Here is a 19,203-nt window from a genome sequence, read left to right as displayed (position 1 = left end):
TACAAGTTTACGTAACCCGCTGAGGTGGTAAACACAGCCCGAATAACATCAAAATAACACTAACACAGACAAAAAGTGTACAAATATTTTAACAAGATTACCAGCTAGCAGCTCTACGAACTACGCTGCCTTCAAATATAATGTTTTTGATTATGTGCACAAAAAATTCTTGACATAAAAAACTGTAGCATCGATAGAAAGTCATGACAAGGCCGCTGGTAGGCATGGAGGAGCCAGCTAGGAACAGTCAGGAAGCTACCAACTGGATAACCTAAAGAAGGAAAGGCAAGGCAATATCTATATTTTACTCCAACATATTATACAGCTACAAAGGAAGCTCTGTACAACTGAAGTAGAATATATTCATTTATCATTTACTTCCATCATTTCTGAAGTGTCAGCAAACATGTCACAAATCTGACCTTAAAGACACATTTCCAGTTACAAGGTTGGGAATACTTCAAGGGGCGTGGTTCATATGGACTTTTTCTTGACATCGGTAAACCCCGATTTGACGGCAGCATGTGTCTTTGTCTAGAGGCCACTGAGGCATGAATATATGAGGCTGCTGGTAATATTGACATTTTCCTCTTACAAATTGGCTCTATACCATTAAATAAGAGTATTATTAACTTACCATCCAACTCAAGTCATAAAATATGACTTGATGAGACCCATGATTGTGGATATCACAAGACTGGGTTGTTCTCTTTTTCATGAACACAGCAAACACTTTAACATTTGAAGGCAGCAACTTCTCCGTCCAACTTTCAGGATCATCTATCCATTATTAAGGTATTTCAGTCTCTGGCCACATGGGACAAACAGGCACCGGATCCATGGATGAAAGGTTAACATGAGGCACTAAATATGGCCGAAAACAAGATACGCTCACTTACTGATAACTCATCATAAGGGATTCTTTCACATTATGTATTTGTATTGGACCTTTTTAAGCACCTTTTTAGCGCTGCTACCTGTAAATCCTTTCAATAAACAGTCAGTGACTGCTTTGACCTCAACAGGGAGTAAAAGTTTGGTGATTGATGTACGTTCCCCAGTGTGGGATGGCTTGTGTGAGGAACAACAAGTACTTCACACATTTGACTAGCTTGGAAAGAAACTGAACGACTCGCTAAACTTCTATAAAGTGAATATATCATCACTGTATTCAAGTTAACAATGAATTCTTGAAAGCTGCAGACACTCAGACTCCTGTGAGCGGTGTGATCTACTTCTCAGAGTGCATCAGAAGTTCATTCAAATCACGCACACTTCATTTTGGTCTACAGGGGCTGTCAAGGAATCCGAGTCGGCATCTGAGAAGTGTGATAAATTAACAACAAAACCAATGAGGACTTCCCTCAGACACCTTGAGGCTTATAACTCATGATATTGACAATCTGCCATTAATTTCTTTTGTTAAGGGTGGGGTTCATGGATGTGCAGCGTCCTTCCTCTTTTAGAGCTCAAAATGCTCTAAAAGAGGTGGGATTGATGTAAATGGCACAACTTGCTTATTTCCGCTTTTTCTAATACACATAATTAAACTGTTGTACAGTTCTAATCAACACATGTAAGGGAAAGATAATTTTAGGTTTATTACAGCTGATTGCAGCTGCTGCCATGCTTGAACTGTCACTAATCAAGTGCTACGTTTCCACTGACTTTTCACATCTCTGACCTTTACTCTGATCCATCTTAGCTTCTACACCTGTTGCCAAATTACAGATGGCTCACAGGCTGTCACCGCCTCACTACTAGATATTTCACAAGGGCCCTCTGTCCTCCTTGGAGTCTCCTCTGTCACATTCATCACAGACGTGGGGCTCATTTTGGCTGGGGAGCCCTAGGATCGTTAAAGCTGCACATTACCTGAACACAGGAGTCATCCCTTTGTGACTAGATCAGACTGCACAACGTTTTCTTTAACTCATCTCAGTCTAATCGAATTATCCAAAATTTCTGCTACTAACTTGTGCGCCAAGTTTTTTTTTTAAATTCTTTTTAAAAAAATGTCAATGATAAGTTGCACCCCACAGTTGGATAAATAAGTTCAGAGTCCAGGTTGTGTGATCTGAACCCAAAAACCTTCTCCAGTGGGCCACTTTTAGTCCAAGTTGCTCATCCTTCTGTGACTAACGAAGGTGTATATCCTCCATTATGTCAGTTTTTGGCCTTTAACGCAGCATTTTAACAGATAAATTTGCTTCTATGCAGATGTTCTGAAAAAGGAGCCAACACCACAGAGTAAGACATCAGTTTGATATTTTATTAAAAAGTAGACATAAGTGGGCTGTCAAGCTGTCTCGCCCGTTTCCCTCCCTGTTCATTGTCTAGTCACAAGGTTTACAGATGGCAGTGATGTCTGTCAGTCTGACCTGGGGGACGCTCGTCAGCTCAACGCAAATAAAACAGGGAGAACTACGGTCTTCGTCCATAGCCTTTATTGGAAATTCTTTACATGTGAATCCTCCGAACCTGCCCAAACCCAGCATAAGAGACTATAAATATATATATAAAAAAAGAAGTGTAAAAGAATTTTGCAGTTCCTCCGAGAATAAAGAAAGCATTTACAGTCAGGCCTCATTTTGATAAGGGCAGTCGCCATTTGCTTGTTCACTGAAATGTCAAACTGTGATTTGGGAATTAATTAATTATGTCAGGAACGACGCCGAATTTGAACAAAAAATAAAAAAAAAGAATGGGCAGGATAACAAAACAGTGGTCTAATGAAATCAGGAAAGTCTGGATGATAACAGCACTAGCAAAACACAGGTGAACAGCACAGCACAGTACAGACAGAAGAGGGCAAACCAACCACTGCCTTATCAGTATACATATATATATTAATATATACACACACACACATTGCTGGCAACCTCACCAAAAGAACTACACAGGAACTTCTGCACATTCAGATTTTTTGTGTAGAAGGCGTCTCAAACAATCCCTGCCCAATGTGTAGAAAGTTACTATAAAAAAAAAAAAAAATAAAAAAAATAAAACTGAAGAGCCAAATTATACCAGTACTAACAAGCTCCCTTGTTCTTTGATGACCAGTGAGAGCACAACGCAACAAGAACAAGGGGTTACAACAGTCCAGCTAGCAATGCTAAGGCTGAACCACTTGGAAAAAGCAGGGAAAAGAGTCTTCATAGTGCAGGTGTAGAGCGCCATCTAGTGACCGAACCCAGGCGGAAACCCGGGCTGCTTTTAACTCACGTCTGAGTTTATTTAACTGGACGACTGTTGCGTGTTTGTTAAAAAATGTACAAGACACAATTCCCGCTGAGACTACGAAGAGCTCTGACGTGTTGACTGGCAGAGCCCTGGTTAAATCTCGCAATTTGCTGGATGTGTTCAACAAGTTATCATTTACATTACCAAATAAAAATGTGCAAAAAATATCAAATATTCAAAAATGCCCGTTTTCTTAACAAACATCACATTTGTAGTTTTAAACACGGTTTACAAATGCTTATGCACATAATTTCAATAAACTATGGTCCTGCAGCTGCTGGCATAATAGGTACACTTTACACAGAAGGAGTGCAAACTGACGGATGTTTCTTGAGGTACCGGTTCGTTTAAAGTGGCAGGGCACTACAGAGGAGGAAAGGCTGGTCAGCTCAAGCCAAGAGTGAGACTCCAAGTCAGGTCCCTGAACACATCTTGGCACCCAGAGCTGAGATTAAACTTTTTTTTTTTGTGATGACAAAGTGATGACACTACAAAGTATAATCTCCAGGCTCAACCCAGCTTTTGACAAAAAACATTTGAACCTGGGCTGGGACAAAAATACTACAACTAGTAAAATCCTATCATGTTTATCTATAGACTTTTACAGGTGATAGCCACCAGTTCTTAGGCGACAAAAGGCTTCCTACGGGGGACGCGGACATCATCTCAGACACAATGACTTGCAACAAAGATGTGTATGGGACAAACATCCGACAGCTAGATTTTACTCATCCTGAAACACGCCAGTAAAATGATGGCTCAACTCCGTGTGTCAAGAGTGAGGACAGACCTCTGATTACACTGAACTGGTGTTTGGACAGAGCAAAGACAAAGCAGTTCACCTGACAACTAGTCAAATTACACTTGTGAGGTTGTCAGTGTGAAACTGAAATTTAAATCAAAGAGTCTTAAGAGCTCCATTATCTCAAATGTCTCATTTTTCTTTGTTGAAAAAAAAAACAAAAACATTACCAATATAAACAGGTTACAAATATAAATCGGTTTTCTTCTGCAGTTTTCCAAAATGTGAACAGAAATTCACTAACACAAAAAAAAAATTCTGAGGATGGAGTCCCGCTGGCTGAGGGAGGAGGAGTTGGGTTTTTGAATTTTAGGAGCAGGACACAAATTTTTAAAGCGAATAGAGATGACCGAACGTCAAAGCAGCACCCTGGATTTTATGACCGTTTCAGTCTCTTGGAATGTCGCTGCTGGCTGGACCGGTCCTCGTCACTGCTGCCGGCGTCGCCCCGCCCGCCTCGTTGACGAGTTCTCCGTGTGTCCCGCTCGCCATCGCTATCCTGCTCCCTGTAATCCTTCTTGCCTGATGTGGCAGAGGTCCGCTTACTTTTCCTCCTGCCATCGTCTTCCTCCTCTTCTTCCTCTCCCTCGCTGTCGCTCTCCTCATTCTTTTGCCCCCTGCCATTTCTGGTTGTCTTCCTGCTTGATTTGCCATTCTGCATCTTCTTCTTTGGCACCTCGTCGTCTTCTTCTTCCTCTTCGTCCTCCTCCTCCTCCTCCTCCTCTTCCTCAGACGTTGCAGGGGCCTGGCTGACACGCTTGCGTGAACGCCGGCGGAGGTAGCTGTGGCCAGGCAGCAGCTTCTGGAGCAGCTCAGTGAATATCTGCTCCGTCTTGACCATGCAGGAGAGCACGGTGCTGCCCTGCTGGTTGTACTCCTCAGCGTTGGAGAAGACCAGTTTAATGTCTTCCAGGAAATCCTGAGTGTGGCGGTACGAGCCCTGGCTAAACTTTCCCAGCATCGTCTGGAAATCCATCGGCTGGGAGATAATGTCCAGGTAGTCCTCAGCCTCCTCCACAGAAACAGGCTCCCTGAGAAGACAACACAGAACGTTAGCCTGAAGATTAAGGACTACAATAATTCATGATGTCTAAAGATACTCAGTCTGATTGAAGCAGATGTACAATGAAAACAAAACATCAAATTAGTTTGTCCAATTATCAGAAACTAGAGAATCCTCCAGGATGAAAATAAACTATTTATGAAATACCGTATTTTCCGGACTATAAGGCGCACCTGAATATAAGCCGCACCAGCTAAATTTTGGGGAAACTACAGATTGTTCCATATATAAACCGCACCCGACTATAAACCACACCCGACTATAAGCCGCTGGTGTTTTAATGTTTAATTACCGTAAGGGTTTCTTCTACCACGGAGGGGATTGTCGGGACAGAAATGACTGTTTGGAAACGCAAAGCGTCCCATTTATTTACATTTGACAAACATAAATCTTTCGATCAATCAAACAAAAAATCTATCGATCAAACTTTCACATCTTTGACATTACAAACAGCATTCGTGCAGTGCACAAATACTACAACGGTGCGCTCCTAGCGCACTTCCTGCAGTCATAGTAGCTACCGTAGTAGTAGTATAACAAAAAACAAAGCTTACAACGCTTGACGAGGCAATAACGTTAAATGGCTAAATTTAATTCGTTTTTAAAAGTGCTTGCCTGTAACACGGCAGCAAAAGTGCAGTAACCCGGCTGCTCAACTAAATAACCAGCATCTTTTTCGAAAACAGCCAACACAGCAGTAAAGGTGCAGTAACACGGTTTACTGTATCAAAATAACCAGCCTACTATACCAGAAAAGTCAGTTCTTAATCCTCGTGTCATCGTCTATGACATGATAGTGCGCCCCTGGTGACCGTTAGCTGTAAAAATCCATCCGCCGTTGTATAAGCCGCAGGGTCCAAAGCAAGTGACAAAAGTAGCGGCTTATAGTCCGGAATTTACGGTAACTGTTACATCTCATCAAGGATAATTTTACAACAATGATTCAGACAGAGTTTAAATCAGCACCTCTTTTTGAGATAATAAATAGTACTATGATATGTGATGACATAAACACCGTCAGCCTGACACTTCTAATATGCCGCTCTCACTCGGCAAACTCTCATCTCTACCATACGATTCGACTCTCGTATGGTGCAGAATCCTTTTCCATGTATAGCAGCTAAAGGTCTAATAACTTTAGACAATGAAATTCAACAGTTAATTGTTGATGTGCAGCCTCCATCTCTCTGTTAGCAGGACGTTTAGTTACGTTTAGTTAACTGACTACAGTTGAGGATTTGGACCGTTCCTCTGCCAGTGTTAGCGGACGCCTTTTCAGACGAGTGTGCAGTAGTACATTTGTTGTATTTCAGGACTGACTTACATATTCTGCATGTCACGGTAGAATGGGCTTCATCTTTAGTGAAGTATTTCCACACAGTTGATGAACTGCTGCTAGTTTGCTGCAGTGACCCACTGGGCTCCTCACCTGTCTTCTATGAGGTATCTGTGTTGTTACTGTCACGTGATCAGTGACTAGTCGACTTCCTGCTTAAAGCGTCATGGCACAGCACTTAAGTCGACTAGTCGGTACAACCCCTAGTGTGCACACCCCTTAAATGTTCATGTCTGCTTCTGACACCTGTCTGACATATGCTACACTAAAGTTTTTTTTGTCCCCAAACCCAAAGATTAAATTCTTTGCTCACCTGAAAGGCCAGCTGTAGCGGAACTTCATCAGTTTCTTGAGGATTTCCTCACACCTCTCCAGCTCCAGCACCTGCTTGCGCACTCCTGTTTGGGAACTCTGTCGCACCTACAGATCCCACACACAGGCCCACACAAATAATTAAAGCACTGGCTTATACCACACTGTTAGTGAAAGTGCTGATCTGAAATCATCTGAAATCTGTAGTTTTCTGAAAAAAAACAAAACTCCTGCCCTTGCATTTACATTGTGAATCGTTTCTTTCTTTAAGGCTTTGAGATTTCTTACCAGTTCATCGATGTCTGCGGGGCTGCTGGGGCCTGTCCTGTGCTTGCTGCTCTGACTACTAGAAGGGGTCAGCTTCTTAGATTTACTTTTTGAGCTTTTCTGCCGAGATGAAGACTGCTTATTTTTCTTCCTTGGTCTCACTGCAGAGCAAAAATAAAAGTGAAAAGGACGTTAATAAAAACGTAAAGTATGATACATGTGCACTTGAGTTGAACTTGTGACTTAATTGCTGCTTAATAGTTACGTTGCTGACATTTTAAGGTGGATGAAAACAATCCCAAGTCACCACATATTGAACATTACTCTGTCAGAGCCTCACACAAGTGAGAAAAATAATTAGCTCTTGGGTGCACCCCCATCCTCTCTTGAACTGTTCAGCATTGATGCGCTAAACTTCTTAATCTTTATCCTTGACATGCAGGTCTGAACTGACAGAGGGGATCATCCTGCCACATACTCTGAGTGAAGCCAGAGTGAGACACTGAAAGCTTCAAAGCAAAGTCCAGACCTGAGCTGTGCTACATGATAACACACAGACAATGGAGACAGATGATTGAAATTCCTCCATCAGCATTCCTCCCACTCCCAGCCATCCGAATCAAAATCCAAACTTGGGTCTTTTTAGGACGATTCAATTTATTAACTGGATGTTCATTTAGTTTTGCGTTACTGCTTATCCAAATACAAAACTGTGTTACCGTGGACAATATTTCTTCAATGTGACTGAAAACACTGATTACAGATTTTAACTAACTGTTTCCATGGACACTGCATAAAATGAATCAACAAGGTATGTGGGTTTATAAACCCCAAAACATAAACTAGAATAAAACCTTGACACACAAAGTGGTTCTGCTTCCTGTGGAGCGTCAATTCAGCAGGAAGCATAAGAGAAAAACTAGTTTTCCCCCAACTTATTGTCAACGTTCAATTCATTCAGTCGAGAAAGATGAATGAGATGAACCCACATTTTAACCGTGCAGCTCATATCAATTCCAGTTCTATTCATCCTTTCAAAGACTTCAACTCAGAGGAAAATTTAGGTATTTGTGACATGGGCAGCCGCCCAGGGCGTCATATTGTCAGGGATGGCACAGCCACCAAATAAGTAAATAAAATAAATAAATAAAATGCGCACATCCGTTACATCAGCTTTCTAATTTCACTTTGCCGGTTGAAGTGGGTGCAACTGTCTGATGTGATTGCAGCTTTCTGCTTTCTGGCCACTAGATCTCAGTCATAGACGTAGTGGGAGATGCGGACGTGGGCGGATTGATTCCAGGTTGCCCTGCCTGAAAAGAGCTGTACCTGTAGGTAAACCACTAATGAGTTAATTCTACTGTTAATGTCGACCCACTATTTCACCAGCAGAATTCTCTGGTTTGTGTTAAATAATGAAGTTAATGCTAAAGCAGTCTGTACACCATCAAGGTGAACTGGTTTAGTCCTGACTCTTGACTGATGGGTAATGTAGTTATTCTCTACTGACACATTAACGCAATGGAGAAGAAGAAATCAAAGTCATCTGTTGTCCCGTTTAGACAGGAAAAAAAGAGAAGGAAAACGTTCAAGAGATAAAAGGTATGCTGCTGTCATCTATTTATGAATTTGATGATGATATTATGCATGTAATAATGATATAGGATCATAAAATTACTACGTTGGCCCGTTGCTATGTTGCTCACTACACTCTTGTATCGGGCAACAGTTTCCATCCAACTAACGATAGTGCCGTTACAACCAGCACATGATTTTTCTTTTAACTTATGATATGACACCACAAGGTTTACACAACCCCTCTTAATCTGGATCCTTCTGATAGAGTCAGAAGGATGTTCTGACTGAAGTAGTTACATAAAATTTCTTTACTGTGGTTATTCTGATTATTACTGGACTACTGGTGTCCATGTAAACGCAGCAAGTGATAATCTGGATAGACTGACCAGTCATCTATTTGCTCATGAGTAAAACATTTGGTCATTGGGCTGAGACATCAAAACCTAAACATGATTTTCTCTTGCCAATACTCACAGCTGTGTCCCATGGCTTTGTAGTCATTGTCTTCCTCATCTTCCTCATCTTCTTCTGAGTCCTCCTCCTCAGAGTCCTCCTCATCCTCTTCTTCATCTGTGTCTTGGTTATAGTTCCTACAATGAACAGGTTGACATTCAAAACAATTAACAAAACTGGTTTCAGTGATACTGATGACAGACTCTCTTCTGCTGTTTGTCTATGGGCAGGGCATGAATGTTGTCATCAGCAAAACCTGGCTGATTCCATTTTTCAGTATTATTGAGTGTGCATGTGGAAAGTAAAGGTTTACTTCTGTGAGAGAAAGTTTATGTTAATGCTACAGAGTCATTAATTCCATGGAATATGGAGAACGGGGTGTTCAGCTACCTTGAGCGGGAGCCACGTCTGGCTACAGTGGGTTGGCAGGCCGGGCACAGCCACTCTCCGTCAGGAATACGGTACAGGGCAGGTCGCAGGCAGAACAAGTGGAAGGCCTTGTTACACTCATCACAGAGGATAAGTTTCTCATCGTCACCTGGAAGAGACCATTGTGAACCAGAAGACTGAGTTAAAAGAGGTTTCCTACAAATTTTCTTCTCCAGAGTTTTTCTTTCCTGATTTCCACTTCCTGAAAATCTCATCTTGTGGATCTGTGTTGCTGTGCAGGTAACCAAGTTTTTACCGTCTTATCACTACAGGTTCACCTGTTGCAAGGCGCAGCTGTCGGCTCTGTATGTAGACCTGCCTGACACTACTAGTCTGAGCTGCTCTGACCCTGCTGCTCTGTCTGCATCTGGGCCTACACTCCAGCAGCTTCAGCACCAATGGTTTCTGCCTGAGGACTAGACAGGGAGCAGAAAACCATTTGGATAGCGGAGAACCAAACTCAAACAGGACCGACCATCCACCAACTTAATAATCGAGCAAACCTGGAGTAAATAAGAAATATGTCAAACTGTATTTTAGCCACAGTAACTGGCTTTTGTGCTTTTTTCAGTTACATCTCTGAGGTGTTTTTGTTTATTTTAAATGTGTGTATACAATCCCTATACACTTTACAGCTGCAAATAAACTGTGATGCATGTTTACATATATCCTCACTGGCAGAACAAAAGAGGGAGAAAGCAGTGGAAAACATTCCTCACCTTTCCTGCGACACACTTTGCATCGTGCGTTCTCAGCAGACATGTCCCACTTTATACAAGCGTCGAGCATTCCCAGCAGCACATGCATGCGGGAAAAGGTCTGGGCCTCTCGGATAGCTGTCTTCCACTTCTCAACCGCTGTCGCTACCTAAAAGGAAAAGTTCAGTGGTGAACAGAAGTTAACAGATGACAAGTGGGTGGCTAACATGGCTAAGACTCATAATAAATACTCAACAGCTCTGCTCTCTTACCCTGGCCTCTTCTGCTAGTCTCTTCTCGTCGTCCACCTCTTCTGCTTTGCCGCTTTCTTCGCTTGCTTGCTTTTTCTTCTTTTTCTGTTTAGGGGCCATGAACCCCTGTAAGAACTTTTTGATTACACAGGCCTGAATTGTGATGATGCACTCGCCAAAGTCTTTCAAGTTCTCCGTGTCTTTCAACTGTGAAGAAAAGAAGAAGCAGAAGTCGAATGAATCTTATTTGTTTTCTTGTCAGATTATTTTGTATGATCAAAACGCCACTTCCTGTTGAACAAATGTGCTTCATGCCTACAGCCTAGTAAGGATTAAGATCTTAGATGATGACAAAATGTTGTATAAAATGAGACATTTCTCGGCCTATTGTTAATGGCCGAGTAAATTTTGCAAATACTGTTTGCAGTCAGGCAAACTACTCACCTGATCTTCAATGTCTATGTTGTCATCCAGGTATCCCAGGCCTCCCTTCTGCAGACGAGAAGCTACTTCCTGGATGTCACTGCGCAGATATTTGAGCAGCTCTGCGTAGCCGTCACATGTCCTGAGGCCCAGTTTGCTCTTACGAGTCAAATGGATGGAGTGGACAATGTCCTGGTACCTGAAACAGTGGAAGGACAAATTTAGTCTCTATACTGAACTGCGTTTTTTCTGGTATTGATTCAAATGCAAGGTCCAATTTTAAGGAAACCAAAAACAAAACTTTGTACTGTGTTTCATAACATTAATTCATCATATTGGCGAGAGCTGTTTAACCATAAGACTGGATAGTTTTATGGGTAATCTCCTCTAATAAGAGTCTGTTCACCGGCTCTGTATCTTTGCCTTCAGTTCACTCTCTCTGACGCCCTGAGGATGAAGACTTTCCACCAGTTCTTCTAGTTCAGCTGGGTTGTCACATATGAACCTTGACACAGAGGCAAGAAGGTTAGAATGCAGGGAAGATCAAGTGAAAAACATAGCATGAAGTGAATCAAATGAATCTAAACAGAAGAAGCTCATACCAGAGGTTCTGTCCCTGTTTGGGAACAGTAGTTTCTATACAGACATCTGCTGCTGCTCCCTGCTGGGCTCCTTCACTAACAGCACCATCTATACTTCCATCATCCTTTTCAGCTCCTGCAACAATAACAACGATATACTATTAAACAATCACAATTGTAAATAGTACACAAAACATTAAATACCATTTATATGTAAAAACAAGCCAACCAAAACACACAGACGTGAAATTGGAGAAGAGATCAGATATTTTGAGGAGCATTTAAAAACAAGGTAAACTTAAAACCGTTACTGTACCTTGTGACTCAGGGGCAGTGACTACTTCACCGTCCTCCTCCTCTTCCACCTCGGGCTCAGCTGGTTTGTCCTCTGGTGGAGGGGTGAAGTTGTAGTCGATGCCTTCATGCACCCAGCCTTTCTCAATGTACAGACCAGGAACCACATCAGAGAAAAGCCAGTATCTGAAGAAAAACATCAAGCGACCATGGTTATTATTTTCCAAAGTAATGCAACAAATTTACAAAAAAAAAGAAGAACAGAAAAGCAGATCCTTAAAGTCTTTTAAGCTGTGAGACCTTGCCATTTAGAAGATGCTGTGACTCAGTCATCTGATCATAATGATTTGACCCATGTCAAGTCTGTACACCTGCCTCATTCTCTAGCCCTCAACATGTTGACAATGACAACCAATTGTTCACTTCCTGTCCTACATATATCCCAGGACTTGAAATGCAGCGTTGTTAAGTTAATCCGCATAATTTGTCCCATCTGGATGGACATAACATTTTGTGTTGTGCAGCACCAACCTGTTGTGATTTCTGTCAGTACCCAGAGGGGTCCTGCGCATCACGAGTCTGGCTTTGGTTATTCCATCCTGAAAGGCCCTCTCTGCAGCAGCCCTCTGTCTACGCATGCGTTCCTCTTCAGCCTCCTTCTCCATGCGCTCTAGAGAGGAATAACAAAATCATGAAGTATACTGAAACAATGATAATCTTTTTGGCCCATAGACTTTTTGTTCCAAAACCCACTAAGAGGTCAATGTAGGAGCATCTAAATACCAAGAAAAGAACATTTTTGTGTCAAACAATACACCTACAATTAAGCTTGTGAGGTCACCACTTTTTGCAACCCCCAATTTTCAAACAAGCACATTTTGAAATGCTCTACTCCCTGCAACAAAGAGTACCTTTGTTCTGTCTGTCCAACTCTTCCTTCTCCTTCTTGGCTTGCATAGCCATCAGCCGCCGGCTCTTCACCGAGCTGATCATGTCTTCAGGTTCTGGTTCTGGTTCTGGTTCCACCTTTACTTCCTTCTTGCTCTCCTTTTTAATGCGCCCCTCTTTGTTTTTCTCACCTTTGACCACAGGAAAAACAAACAAACAAAAAATAAACAATAATAAGTATAGTGGTGTGGTATGAGTAGTGTATACTATGTGGTATAATGTATGCTTACATTTGTACTCACAATATAGGGATATTACCAAAAGACTGATGAACGGCTGAATAATTTACTTAGTTTTACAAATGATAATCACATTTAACTAATTTAAGTTTAATTAACTCTTAATGTAATGATTAGCAAGAAAACAGAAATCACTCAACATTAAAGTTTGTCACTGGAGCCACAGTTACATTTCATGAACTGGTAAATTTCTGTTGAACTGCCTACCTTTACTCTCCATCTCCTTTCGCTTCTGCTTCTCAGCCTTTTTGCGATCATTGACCTCTTTGAGCATTGCCAAACGCTCTTTCCACAGCTCAGCTGACCGCTGTTGCATTGCATCAACGTGGTCTTCCACTGAGTACGTCATGAGGATGCGGTGGCACAGTGCCACTAACAGGTTGACTTTGTCCTCCGGGCTCAGCTCAAACACCTCGATTGTCTCAAGCTTCTCCAGGAACTCACTAGTCACTACATCATCAAAGCCGCCCAGGGCTCCCGAGTCCTCTGAGCCCTGGCCGCTGTCCTCACCGTGAGCGTCACATGGCCGCAGGCACAACCGTGCCAGCTCGGACACAGAGTGCATGGTGAGGGGAATCTCAGACAATGGCATGTCAAGTTCGCTGTAGCCTTCAGCTAGCTCATCTTGCAGCAGCGTCTGGAGCAAGACCACCAATACACGGTTCAGGTAGAGGAAGCCGGACCGTTCCCCAGCCAGAGCTTCCATTAGAGCCACTGCTGTGATGGGATACTGGTCATCTGGCATCAGCAACCCTGCATAGCAGTGAAGGAAGTCCACGACCATGGCCACACTGCCAAACAGGGTGTTGGGCAACCCCTCAGGCATGTCCACTAGTTTGAATGTGGGCAGAGTCTTGCCACCTTCAATTTCTTGGTCTTCGTATCTGCGAGATTGTTCACGGCGGACGAGCATCTCCTTCTCGCGTCGTTCCTTGGCCTTTTCCCTCAGTTTCTCTTTGAGCTCCTCACGCTTCTTCTTCATCTCTTCCTTCCTTTCCTCTTCACTCATAGCTGCCCATCGCTTCTTCTGCTCCAGAAGCTCCCAGCGTTTCTGTACTAGCTCCCTGAGCTCTTCTGGTAGACGGCCACGGTCATCGGGGGACAAAGTCTTTGCAGCTTTAGAGATGAGGGAGGAAAGAGAGTTCTTTTTATCCTCTTTGCCTTTGTTCTCTTTGTAATAACGAAGGAGGTGGAGAGCCATTGGGTGCAGTGGCTTCCCCAGTTTAGGCGTGCCCATGCCAGTACTACGGGCTCTCTTCTTTGGGCTCCCTGCAGGGGTGCTCTTAGCCAAATGCAGCAGAGTCATCTGCTTCATCTTTGGTGTCTTCGCACCAGCTTTACCATCCTTTTTAGAGGCTTTGAGAACATTGAGCTTTTTATCACCGCTTTTTCCATTTTTCTTTCCCTCCTTTTTGTCTCCCTTTTTGCCAGATTTTGGAGTAGAGGGAGCAGAGCTTTTTCCTTCTTTCTTAGGAGTTCCTGAGTTCTTTACCTTGAGTGGAGAACCATTCATTTTCTGCATGTGGCCCCAGATAGTGGGACTAAGGGGCATGCCTAAAGAATCTTTCTTTTTTTTACTCTTCTTCTCTCCCTTCTCATTTCCCGAATCTTCTCCTGGAGTGTTAGCAGTCTTAAGCTTCTTGCTAGGTTTACCCTCTGGAGATGTCAAGCTCTTACGCTTCGTGGAGGGATTCTCTGCCAAAAACTTTAAACACAAGCGTATGAGCCAAGAACAAGCAACATTTGTAAATTTACAAAAGAAAACACAGTGAAACACAGAGTGAATTACCTTATGCGGATCGAGAAGAAAGTCGCTGAATTTGCTAGGTAAGTTGAACTTTTTCACCAGTTCATCTTCAACCACCCAGGGAGCACTTTCTCCCATGCCCAACCTTAGAGCATAGTGCCTGATGAAGTAGCGCATGATCTCCTTGGTTGGAGGACGCTCTGTCCTATATAGACTGTCTACTGGGACATCACTGATCACCTATAGCAGATGTCACAGAGGAAATTTTTTAAGGTAAGTTTTATCTAAAAGATGTCTGAGTAGACCTCAACAGATCGTGGAGCATGCATAAAACTGTGATATATATATATATATATATAAGGAAGGGGGACTTGACTGTTAATGATATGACATACCTTATCTTCATTGATGAGCTTCACGTCATACTTATGAGGAAGGAATTTGGGCATTACCCATTTCTTCTTCTCTTCTTTCATGGCAGTGGGAAGTTTCCTTGGAGAACGTCGTGCTCTGTCACCTGAGAGCAAACAAAATTTTAAAAAGACGGTAAGAGCCTTGAAGTAGAATACAAGAGGATGACATGAGTGGGGGAAAAAACTCAACCAAAAAACACATTTTCTGGGCCTGATTTATCAAACGTTAACCAGTTGTTCTTGATTTAACCCATGCTGCAAAACTACTGCTACTGAAACTGATATCCACACTGAATGATACTCACTCAGACTCTCCCTCCTGTTCTCCTCCTCTCGGGGAGGAGGCTCCTTCCTCTGGTTTTCCTGACTTGCGTTCTCCTTGTCACTGGATGGAGAGTCGCAGGCCCCTTCAAGCTTCTTCTCCCCTGACTCACCCTCTGGGTTTTCTAAGGGATGGATCTTTACCACCTTCACTTGTAAATTTTTGTCTTTCCGCACCTGAAGTGAAACAGTCGTGTGAGTTGATATACACCTGTTATATAAATGAGTACACTGAACTACCACTTGGGCAGCACTGTGGTGTGGTGGTTAGCACTGATGCCTCACAGCAAGAATGTTCTGGGTTCGAATCCAGTAATTTTGACATTAAACAGACTTTACAGTGGAATTCTATCTGTTGAAAATACATAACCATTTAAAATTTATGGTGGTAATGAGTAACTCAGTGGGGTAAAAATACTGGAGATACAATAAATAAGACAGGGTGCATGTTAAATAACAGACAAGCTCATAAATTTATGAGGTAAAACTGACCAGGAAGTCACACTCTTCTCCCACAGCATACTTGGTGAGGATTTCCACCCAGGCCATTTCAACCAGTTTGTCTAAGGACACTGTGTTGTGGTGGACCATCTCGAGGACAGGCTTCTCAAACCACTGGGGATACTCCTCCTGAAGTCTGTACACAGGAAGAGATCAGCAACTAGTTCAAAAAGGTTCATTAACATGCCAGTAATATAGATTGTAACTTATGTTGCATCAATGAAAATAAATACACAGTGTTTGGATTTCTGTTATGGAATGAAGCCTTAAAGAACAAAGAGCTGAGTGTGGCCAATAGGGGGAGTAAAATGTCCTGGCTGATATAATTAGACAGAACTTAAATACAGCTCATGATCCTAAGTGACTTGAGCTCTGGGCAGCTGAGCACCACTCTCACCGGTCTTTGCTCTGACATCTACTTGGGCCACATATATAATATTGTCTGCCTTCATTTTGCTACAAGCACATACAGACATAGTACTTGTACATCTGGTTTGTGATTAGTGGACTGAATGAATTCGTTTGACCGGTTATATTTTTTCCACTAGCCGCTTTCCCTTTTGCAGATCAGGATATTAGGAACTCATCAGGCCACTGCAGTTTCAAGGATGACTCAATCACACACCCTCTAAATAGAATGAGAGGAGGAGCACCAGATCTATCCAATCATAGCAAAGCAGTAAGCCTTGTGACCTTCACTGGGAGAGTATGGCTCTTATTGTAGACACTGCTAAACTTTTGTTAGAGTGGCTATCCTGTATTCCTGTACATATAAATAACTAGCAGTGACTTTTATAGTCAGAAATGTGTGCAAAGCAAAGTTTTACTGAACATCTTAATGCAATGAACTACAGAACTGAATACGCCGTGGGCTGCAACGATTGGAGTTGACTAATGATTCTTATTTCCTTATGGTTCTTTAACATGCACATACAAAGCACTGGGTGTAATACTAACAGTTCAGTGACTTCTTGTTCCTCCTCCCATGCTTCTTTGTGAGTAAGCTGGCTGCTTCCAGTGCTCTTGCATGTCCAGATGCGTTCGCTATACCTCTGTAAGCGTGCCTCATATTCTCTGTACAAACTTTGTCAAGGAAATTAAAACATTCACATATCAACATGTTAAATTTTGCTGTAATAATAATAAAAGCAAGATGTGCTTCAGCCATTGTCAATAAATTAATGTCACTGATACATACAAAATGAGAGGCCATGAAACATGCACAGACATTTAATAACAAGACGTAAAAGTCTGTAAAATTGTCTGGGGACTGCGTAAGCATAATGACTGCAAGGGAAATGAGAACTGGATCGCCTCCAAATGAAATCTAAAAAGAAAACATACTTGTATAAGAATAAGAAAAACCTGTATTAGTCTCGCAATGGGGAGATTGCAGACATGACAGTCAATGAGACTGAGGTTTGACAGAGCTACCTCTGATGACTGCTAAAACAGTGAAAAGAAAACGTGTTCCCAATAAAATCCTCAGTATTACAATAGTTTGGAGGCCTGAGCTTCACATTTCCTTTAAGCAGTAAAGATTGTGACCGGTATAGACAGACTCAAACAGCTAAATGTATATGTGTAGTCGTCGCTGCATTAGTCAAAATCTACTACAAGTAACGTAGAGAGTCATAACAACATCTTAAGACTTTTTATCTCTAGTTACGTGTGTCACATTGAACTGACACAACTGGCTTCATAACCTTGTTGACAGCAACGGACCTTGCATAAGCGTTCACATAAAAACCTTCTAAACAAGAGGGTAAAGTTATCTTACTTTTACAGAAGAAGTAACCCCTCCACCAAAAACTACTGTGTTAAATCAGCCAGCTACTGTTACTTTCTTGACAAACTTCGAAATACAAAGCTACCGACAGCTAACGCTAGCTAACTCCACAGATGCTTGTGTGCTAACGCTGCCAGCTAACTCAAGCTAGGCTTCAGACTGTGGAAACAGGCGGCGAGCTATTGTGACATAATGGGATGCCTACCGTTAGCAGTGTGCTAGCTGCTAGCATTGTTAGCATTAGTAGCTGACAGCGCGGCCGTTAAAGATGAAAGCGAAAACGTTTTAGCGCTTCTTTACATTTAATGAAACATGTCATTTAAAGGCTTATGATTGTGCTAGCGTTGTTAAGCATCCAACTAATAGCCACAATGACCTGATTAACAAAGCTATGTGAATGTTAGCTAACAAGCTTGTCATCCAGTATAAACTGTGTACAAACACTTAAGGGAGGAGAAATGTCAGGTAACGTCAAATTCAGTACTTTAGCCTGCTTCATAACACCATGTATATGGCCATGCGGCTATGGGAAATTCAGTTTATCTAGCCAGGTCGACAAAGGCAGGTACCAATCCTACCGACTGGCTCGATAAGTCGAGACTGAGCATCAGCATCATGTTAAAGGATACTCTTTGTTCCTGAAGGCCTCCTTGGTGTGCTCGATGATGTAGATCTCCTCTCCCGGGCCTGGTGGCTCGGCTAGCGGCTTAGCCAGTGGATACGGTTTCCGGCCCAGAAGCGGTGCCATTTCAAAACCAGAGATGGCACACGTGCCGAAGGTAAAATTAGATCTTCTAGTGACCGACTAGTACAGTAATACACAATGATATGTCCTTAGCATCTATCCAAGTGAGCGAAATATCAATGCCGAATGATAGCACGTCTCACGCTACCGCCGGCAGGCCCGGCACTCAACGTGTAGCAGACTAGCTAGCAGGCTGGGTTGCTATCTCGTTGCAAAACAATAATAGTGCGCTTCTTGCCGCCGGCCTCATCGCACCAGTCTTCGCTCCTCTAGAAGCGGTTTCATGCCGGTTTTACAAGTGCCTTTGGATGTAAAAAGTCGTTGCCTGACTTATCTCCCGGGATAGTTGGTGAACTTTTAGCTCCTTTGGATGAGCACGAAAGGATGCAAACCACACCGAAATTAAACTCGCGGCAACAAGCTCAGTTCAGCAGGAGGTCTGGCGCGCTGTACAGTCCCGACCAAGTCTTTGCAAATTAGACCTGTTCCCGTTTAAGTTGTATCTGCTGCACGCGAGTGCTGTCAAAACTTCTTGTTATCAGATAACGGCGTTAGCGTGTCTTCGGGGAAAGTATCTTGAATCAATCAAGAGGTTAATTCCTGGTCGAAATGGCGGGAGTTTCTAGTCCACCGGCAAAATTCCGTGCACCCTCAGAACTCCGTTTCCCCGGCAGCAAGCCGCGTCGTGTGAAGGTCCCGCCCTTACTCTACGTTGATTGGCTGGCTCAGTGAAGCGCGTTCACCGATGTGTATTTAAAGCCTCTGATTGG

The 19,203-nt window shown here is 42.7% G+C and overlaps 1 protein-coding gene across 1 annotated transcript; it reads right to left on the bottom strand.

Annotated features, from left to right (window-relative positions):
- Positions 1-2,257: 2,257 nt before the first annotated feature.
- baz1b (bromodomain adjacent to zinc finger domain, 1B) lies at positions 2,258-19,101 on the bottom strand. Its single transcript, XM_084558350.1, has 20 exons — positions 18,318-19,101; positions 16,857-16,973; positions 15,891-16,035; positions 15,383-15,575; positions 15,060-15,181; positions 14,707-14,904; positions 13,125-14,622; positions 12,642-12,809; positions 12,262-12,400; positions 11,753-11,916; positions 11,458-11,572; positions 11,262-11,360; positions 10,877-11,054; positions 10,454-10,639; positions 10,203-10,350; positions 9,445-9,592; positions 9,076-9,191; positions 7,045-7,184; positions 6,758-6,864; positions 2,258-5,076 (listed from the first exon to the last, which is right to left on the bottom strand). The coding sequence occupies exons 1-20, from the start codon at positions 18,434-18,436 to the stop codon at positions 4,422-4,424; spliced, it is 4,755 nt and encodes a 1,584-aa protein (XP_084414476.1). The 5' UTR covers positions 18,437-19,101; the 3' UTR covers positions 2,258-4,421.
- Between the last annotated feature and the right edge of the window lie 102 nt (positions 19,102-19,203).

The sequence above is a fragment of the Chelon labrosus genome (genome assembly GCF_963514085.1).
Source record: "Chelon labrosus genome assembly, chromosome: 13".
Lineage (NCBI taxonomy): Eukaryota > Metazoa > Chordata > Actinopteri > Mugiliformes > Mugilidae > Chelon > Chelon labrosus.
The sequence above is the reverse complement of the archived record's forward strand: the minus strand, read 5'-3'. Positions and strand labels throughout refer to the sequence as shown.

Excerpts from the sequence above, each read along its gene's own strand:
- baz1b (XM_084558350.1), bottom strand. The coding sequence starts at position 18,436 with ATGGCACCGCTTCTGGGCCGGAAACCGTATCCACTGGCTAAGCCGCTA. Across the intron at positions 11,055-11,261 it reads AAGGCAAAGATACAGAGCCG|GTACCAGGACATTGTCCACT; the intron begins GTGAACAGACTC and ends CCACTGTTTCAG. Across the intron at positions 9,192-9,444 it reads AGACGTGGCTCCCGCTCAAG|GAACTATAACCAAGACACAG; the intron begins GTAGCTGAACAC and ends TGTTCATTGTAG.